Source organism: Bos taurus, chromosome 8 (genome assembly GCF_002263795.3).
Source record: "Bos taurus isolate L1 Dominette 01449 registration number 42190680 breed Hereford chromosome 8, ARS-UCD2.0, whole genome shotgun sequence".
NCBI classification, from domain to species: domain Eukaryota; kingdom Metazoa; phylum Chordata; class Mammalia; order Artiodactyla; family Bovidae; genus Bos; species Bos taurus.
Genome location: NC_037335.1, coordinates 98,862,356 through 98,869,490, shown reverse-complemented (window position 1 = coordinate 98,869,490; position 7,135 = coordinate 98,862,356). Strand labels below are relative to the sequence as shown.

At 57.4% G+C, this 7,135-nt stretch overlaps 1 protein-coding gene across 10 annotated transcripts in view; it reads left to right on the top strand.

Annotated features, from left to right (window-relative positions):
- Positions 1 to 720: 720 nt before the first annotated feature.
- The window catches only part of EPB41L4B (erythrocyte membrane protein band 4.1 like 4B), a 138,391-nt gene continuing 131,976 nt past the window's right edge, over positions 721 to 7,135 (top strand). For 3 of the 10 annotated variants that reach the window (XM_024996319.2, XM_024996315.2, XM_024996314.2), the window contains exon 1: positions 723 to 1,087. In XM_024996319.2, coding sequence (XP_024852087.1) covers positions 788 to 1,087 — 300 coding nt within the window. In that variant the 5' untranslated portion in view covers positions 723 to 787. Of the gene's footprint in view, positions 1,088 to 7,135 lie in introns of all 10 variants that reach the window. The other 7 variants (XM_024996312.2, XM_024996313.2, XM_024996311.2 and 4 more) reach the window with 6 other exon arrangements.

Below are 7,135 nucleotides of genomic sequence, written 5' to 3'. Positions count from 1 at the left end.
GTTTACAAACTAGGCAAGGGGAGACTCTCGGGGTCTTCAGGGCTCAGGGCGCCGGAAACACGTGTGTGCTCACCTACGTGTACACACGTGAGCACACCTACAGCAGCAGGGGGCGCTCGGGCCGGCAGGGGGCAGCACAGACTCGGTTTGCAAATACCCGGCGCAGCCCGGAGGGAGGAGGGCGTGCTGCAGTCCCGGCGGCGGCGGCGGCGGCGGCGGCGGCGGCGGCGGCTGGAGGTGCAGCCTCCCAGGTGGGAGGCGGGGGCTGCGGGCGCAGGAAAAGGCGCCTGGGGAGCCGGTACTCGGCGGGGCCTCCTCGGGCCCGGGCGCGGCGAGTGGGAGCGAGCGCGCCAGGAGCACGCAGGCGCCCTGCTCCGGCTGGCCCTCGGCCGGCTCGCGGCGCGGGAGCAGCCGGCAGCCCGCCCCCGCGCTCCCCGCAGCCCCCCGGGCCGCCCGCGGCCGGCCGTCGGGAGCAGCCCCTCGGCCGCGAGCGCAGGCCGCCGGCCCGGCAGAGCGCGTGGCGGCGGAGGCGGCGGCGGGACGGCTGCCTGGCCGCCCCGAGCGCGCCCTCCCGCCCGCGGCCACTCGCAGTCGGCGCTGGCCGGGCCGGCGCTCCCCGGAGGCATCCGGAGCGCGGCCTCGGCCTCGGCGGGAGCGAGCCCCGGGCCGCAGCCGGCGGGAGGAGGCGCGGGCGGGCGCTGGCACTGACGGCGTCGCGGGGCACTCCCGGGCGGCGGCGCAGCGGCAGCGGCGCAGGGGGCGGAGGCAGGGGACGCCCCCAGCCAGGATGCTGCGGTTTCTGCGCCGGACCTTTGGCCGCCGCTCCATGCAGCGCTACGCGCGGGGCGCGGCAGGGCGCGGGGCCGCCGGGCTGGGGGACGAGCGCGACGGGGGCCCGCGGGGGGGCCCGGCCGCCGCTGTCTCCACGCTGCCCGCCGCGCCCGGGGGCAGCGTGTTCCCGGCCGGCGGCGGGCCCCTGCTCACGGGCGGCGCGGCCGTGCACATCTCTGCCGCCGGAGCCTCCAAGGCCACCCTCTACTGCCGCGTCTTCCTGCTCGACGGTACCGAAGTGAGCGTGGACCTGCCGGTGAGTGACGGAGCCGGTCCGGGCCACTGGCACCCCGGGGCTCGTGGGGCAGTTCCCTTCCCCCGATGCTCCCCTCTGGGGAGCTCCCCTTGTACCTCTCCGGGATCCCCTCCCCCTTCTGCGCGCTTTCCTAGTCCTGTTCCCTCTCCGGCCACCCCATTCTGGTCTCTTCCGGGGGCCCCCATCCCTGGCCCGCGCCCCCTCAAGTCCCAAGTCCCCGCCCCCTGGCGCGGGTGACTGTTGTTCCCCTTCGGTCCCTGAGGTGCCTGCAGCGGCCTTCTTGGTGCTGGGCTGTCGTTTAGAGAATGTCAAAACAAGGCGGGGCTGCCCCGGGGTAGCCCGCTTGCCCCCACAGACTCGCCACCAGGCCGTGGTGGGAAGGCAGGGGAGGAGAAGCCCCCTCGCCTGCTGGCCGGCAGGTGCCCCAAGTTTGGGGGGGAGTCAGGGGAGTATTTCTGCTCTCTCCAGTCCCCATCTGGGCGCTCCCCACCCCTTCATCCCATCCTAAACAGCCCCTCTGGCCCGCTGCTTCACAGGGGGTTGGGCGACTTGGGAGCTAACTCGAGAATCTACTCTCGCTGATCGGGTCAACTTTGCAGCGGCAGAGCCCCCTTCTGGGCCGCTGGGAGTCGGCCCCCGGGCCTGGGGCGCCGGACTTTCCCCGGGGACTGTGCGTGGAGCCACGGAGGCACCCCAGGGCGGCTGCGCCGCGGCCTCAGCCCGGGCCACCCGCCCACAGGTGGTTGCACCCCGCCCCCTGCAGCGGAGAGCTCGGCTGGCGCTGCTATCCCCGCCAGGGCGTCCGGCCACCAGCGGGTCTTCCTAGCCCAAGGGGCCAGATCTGATCAGATCGAATCCGCACATTAGTGGGGCGCCTACTGTGCACCCGGTGCTGCGGCAGACGTTGCCTTTGGGAATCTTTGGGTGTGACTGAGGACACAGTAACGGTTGAGCTTTAGATGAATGTTACAGATCGTCCCGAGGGTTTCAAGCGGGGCGGGCGGAATAACATACCGGGACTTCTAAAGAAAGCGTTCAGACCTCCTCGGGTGGGGGAAATTGGACGTCAGGAGAGAACTGGCTGGGAACCTGTAAGGGTTTTAGATGGGAAAATCAGAGTCTGCCTGGCCTGCGGTTTAATGTTTCCTTGTGTTAGGTTTAATTTTGAGACAGTTTCAGTTTATGGCGATTTTATTTTTGTGGTTCCTGGTGCTCTCCATAGGATATCATTTTTTTACGATAATACCCTTCGGGGGCCTTTTTATTCATGGAAAAGGAGCCAACATTCCAGTGCTCAGAGCAGTTGTCTTTAAAATAGTATTAAAATGTTACTGTTTTTCCAAGACTGGGCTCTCCAGCTTTTTATTCAGCTGGGAGAGGAGGCTTGAAAAAGGGGAGGGGGGCGGGCCGAGCCGAGTGGAGGAGAGGTGAGTGGGTTGCTTCTGGAGCGGGCAGCTGGTGTGTGGAGAGGATGTGGCGCGTTCTGCATCTCAGATCTGCGAAAGGAATGCTCTGGTTGGGAACTTTGACAACGCTCACTGCTGATGATTTTCTTGTCTGTTCCCCCAAGATGATTCGTTTATAAAATGTATTGCTTCTGTCAGGTTTCTGCGACAGGTTTAAGTGGTGTTCCTGAGATGAAAAATGCAAACCCAGTAAAAATGCATGCGTGGTGAATAGACCCAAACAGGTACCCAGATGAACAGGTTGGGATGCAAAGGCTGACTTACCTCAGCTGGTGGAGCCCTGGCCTAGCGTGGGGGAGGCAGGTTTTGCATCCTAAAGGTTTCTTCACTTAATTAAAGGCTACTTGACAGAAGAATTAACTAGGTTTTCTTACAATGGCAGATTTCTTTCCTTTTTGTAAAAAAAAATTTTTATTTATTATTTATTTTGGGGTTACATTGGGTCTTACCTGCTGCTTGGGTTTTTATCTAGTTGCAGAGAGAGCAGTGCGGGGAGGGGGCTGCTCTTCACTTGCGGTGTGCCGGCTTCTAGCTGCGGTGGCGTCTTTTGTTGGGGAGCACAGGCTCTAGGCGCACGGGCTTCAGTAGTTATGGCATAGGGGTTTAGTTGCTCTGCGGCATATGGGATCTTCCCAGACCAGAGATCGAACTTGTGTTCCTTGCATTGGCAGGCGGATTCTTACCCACTGTATCACCAGGGACGTCCAATGGGATGCCTTAAGATGTTATTTAGTGAACCTCCAATTTTATTTATATAGACATGCATATAATGTATATGTGCCGCCCAAAGGCAGGTCCAGAGCAAATGTTGGCTTTGGTCATCTGTGCCCTTGCTTGGGGAGGAAAGATGGAGAATTCACCAGTGAGCACAGCTCATTGACTGGAAGATTTATTCTGTGTGAGAGCTGCATCACAGTCTCCCACAGTCATCTTCAGAGTTTCAGTGCCAGTAACGAACTCTCAGTTACAGCATGGGCTCCAAGCAGCCGGGTCTCCATAAAGCTGTAGCATCTGTGCTCCTTCTCAGCCCCATTTCACCAGGCTCACTTTTTATGCTGTCCTTTTTTGGCATTTAGTCCCCCTGGTCATTATTCTCGTCTCCTGCATTCCTGAATTTTTACCACTTCTTGGGCCCTGGGATGGCTTTGCGGCCTGGTACACCGGATTTACCTTTGACCGCCATCTCCCTAAGCTGGATTTTCTGTCTCCAGTCACTTGCTCGGGCACAAAGCACACTTGCCAGGCTAACTATGGCTCTTTTGTAATTAAAACTCTCTGGTGGTGGTAGCGTCATGCATTCTCCGCTCAGCATACTAACCATGCTCAGGCATTGTCATAAGCCGTTTTATTAGCCCTAGTCAGGAGGCCTGTGTTCCAGAAGTGCCTCAAACACAAGGCCCTCAGTGGGATTGTGCTGGGGCACCTTGGTTTTCAGCTGGGCTGTGGACCCAAAGGTGAATGAGAGGTGGCCTTGAGGCCCTTGAGAAACGCAGGCAGCAGTGTGTCTTTTTCCTGTAAGTGATGCTGAGCTCACAGGCTCACCAGATAGGGTGCTGGGGATGGATGAATCAGGAGGACTTCCTGGAGACTTTGATTCTTGTGGCTCTAGGATCTCAAATCCAGTGCCCCTTATGCATTTTTAGACTCCCTGTTGTTTCAGGGAGTCAGCCACTTCTTGGCCATGCCACGGCCCCGCTGTTATATATAACAAAGGAAGAAGCAGCTGTAATTGTCTTCTCCAGTGATGCTTCCCTGATGGAGCCTGGAGCCCCCTTCCCCAGGTGGTGGGTCTCATCCTCTGGCACGCCTGTGTGTTCTTAAGCTTTGTTGTGCATCAGGATCTTTGGGGGAAAAAAAGAATCCATCTATAATGGGCAATCTGGAGTGGGCTTCCTGTGCCAGCCCAGCTCCCAGAGGAGGCCTTGGCCCACCATACAGGCCAGAGTGCCCCTCCAGAGCCATTCCTCTTCAGAAACCTGGGTGCTGGCTCAGAAGGTGCGTCCCCCTCCGAGGGCAGGCCCCAGCCCTCAGGTGTGGTCTGGCCAGCAGGGCAGGACTCCCTCGGCCTGCCCCAGACTCTTCCCTTCTGTTAATGCCGCTGAAGATCCCATTAGTGTGTTTGGCAGCGGCACCCGCTGTTGACTCATATTAGCTCTCTGTTGACTAAATCCCTGGCATCGCTTTTGCTCGTGCGGCTGTTGCTCAGCCCCGTCTCCCCCCTCCCTTGCATGCGCAGGCTTCCAGCAGCTCCGTGTGGAGAGCCAGGAAGGGGTGTGGCTGGCTGGTTAGCGCTCCCTCCCATGCCCTGCAGGGCATGCCTCGTTGGCCAGTAGGGGGTTTGGCGCAGCTGCTCTCACCGTCTCTGAGCTCAGTGTGGACTTGGGTGGTACAGGGCAAGCACAGAGAGTTTCAGGGTGGGAATGTGCACGTTTGAGTTGCGCAGTCTGGCTGCGCCATCCTTGAACCTTGATTTTCTGGTCTTTAAAATGGGAGGATTATATGTCTAAAAGGATATGAAAAGGCCTTAGGAAGCAGCAGGGTGCTGAAGGGTTGCTGGTCGGCTGTCATCTCACACACATCTCTGTGCCTCCTCTTTGGCCTATGAAAAGGGATTGGGAAATTTTCTAGAAATGAACATTAAAAAAAAAAAAAAAGGGTAGGAATCCCTGGTGGTCCAGTGGTTAGAACTCTGAACTTTCACTGCCAAGGGCCTGGGTTTGATCCCTGGTCAGGGAACTAAGATCCCATAAGCCGCGTGGCTTGGCCTAAAAAAAAAAAAGCCATGCCAGGAAGGCTAAGCGTTGCTTGGCTCTCCCTTATTGGAAATTGAAAACTGGCTGTAGTAAGAGAGATGCTTTATAAAAGTTTCACTTCGAATGAGAAAAGAATGCTACCCTCCCACGCCTACTCCCTGGTGGCTCAAATGGTAATGAATCCATCTATAGTGCAGGAGATCTAGGTTCAATCCCTGGGTCAGGAAGATCTCCTGGAGAAGGGAAGGGCAGCCCACTCTAGTGTCCTTGCCTGGAGAATCCTATGGACAGAGGAGCGTGGTGGGCTATAGTCCATGGGGCTGCAAAGAGTCGGACTAAGTTACTAACACTTTCACTTTTCACCCCCCACTTACACCCCCAGATAGAAAAATGCCGGTCCTTAGAGTTTCAGGACTGGAACCTCAGACCCAACAGAACATACATGATACAACATGAAGATCGTATTTTTTAGAAGGGACCCTAGACAACACATATCCACCCATCGTATGTATGGAACACAGAGGCCTGGGGATATAAAGTGACTCCCTTGGTCACTCAGTGAGGAGGAGTCAGGTGCATCTTTGGGAACCACTCTCGCCTTTGAGATGTGTAGGATCAGCAGTAAGGTGGCTGGCCCGAGTCCTAACACAGCATCATGGCAGGGGGCCAGATATGTTCTGGGCATTTACCTAAACAACGGGAAACTCCAGCAAAAGGGTTCTCTAACTTCAGTGTACACAAAGAGTGCATCTGGGATTTTCTTGTCTCCAGTTCAGCTGTGCAGAGCTCACCTGCAGAATTTCTGATTAGTTTAGGAAGCTGGACTTTGAATCGGTACCTTGGGCATGCAAGTCACACCCTTTGAAAAACACTGGCTCTGAACTGTGAGAGCAGAGGGCAGCCGCACTGTGCATTAAAAAGGGCTTCAGACAATGAGGATGGGAGCAGCAGCCTCCAAGCTGGGGGTTGGTAGGCTCACACCTGCACTTTAGGGAGCCCATCTTTGCCACCCCAGAGTGAAGGTTGGGCTGGGAGAGGGAATGGGGACCATTCCCTCTCTGGAGACAGTTCCGCTGTGCAGTAATCCAGGTGAAGGGTGATGAGGGCCTGGGGTGGAGAAGGGACTGAGTGCTGGTGCGTTCCCGGAGGTGGGGCTGTTGATTGAGTGTGGGGGAAGTGAGGAGTGGGGTCTAACTTGGAGGACAGGGGTATCTTCACTCTCAGGTGTGGGAAGAAATGGAGGACCACATAAGACCCATGAGAAGGCAGCTCCTCATCTCCACTCACTCCTGAGGTCCCTGATGCCATGAACACCCTGCCTTATCCCAGACTTCAGGCGGCTGCTTTTTCCTCCTTGTGAGGGCTGGTAATGACTCAAGGTGGCCCTCCAGGGCTTACCCTGCTCGCACCCATCCTGGACTATGAATGAGGCCGTGGGGGCCCTCGGATGACTGTGTCATGGGTTTATGTATTTTTAAAACATACCTTTGTTTTCAAAGGAGGGCAGGTGGGGAAGAGGAGAAGGCAGGAGAGGTGGATGGTGACCATCCCAAGTGGGACAGAGGTGCCCTCGCTTAACTCCGGTTCCTCACTTGCCGGATTGTCGGTGTTAATATGCAGGGTGGGGGTGTCTGCCAGCCTCTCCAGCACCAGGAACATGACCCTGCACAAGTCCAGGACAGAACAAATATTAACTGGTTAAGAGCTTTCACATGTATAACCTCACTGAGTTCTGTCTCTAGTGCACTGTTGTGGATGAAGGCGCAGGTCTGTTTAATTCTGAAATAGCAAAAGATTGTGGTGGGAGTCGGGTCGGTGATACAGGGAGA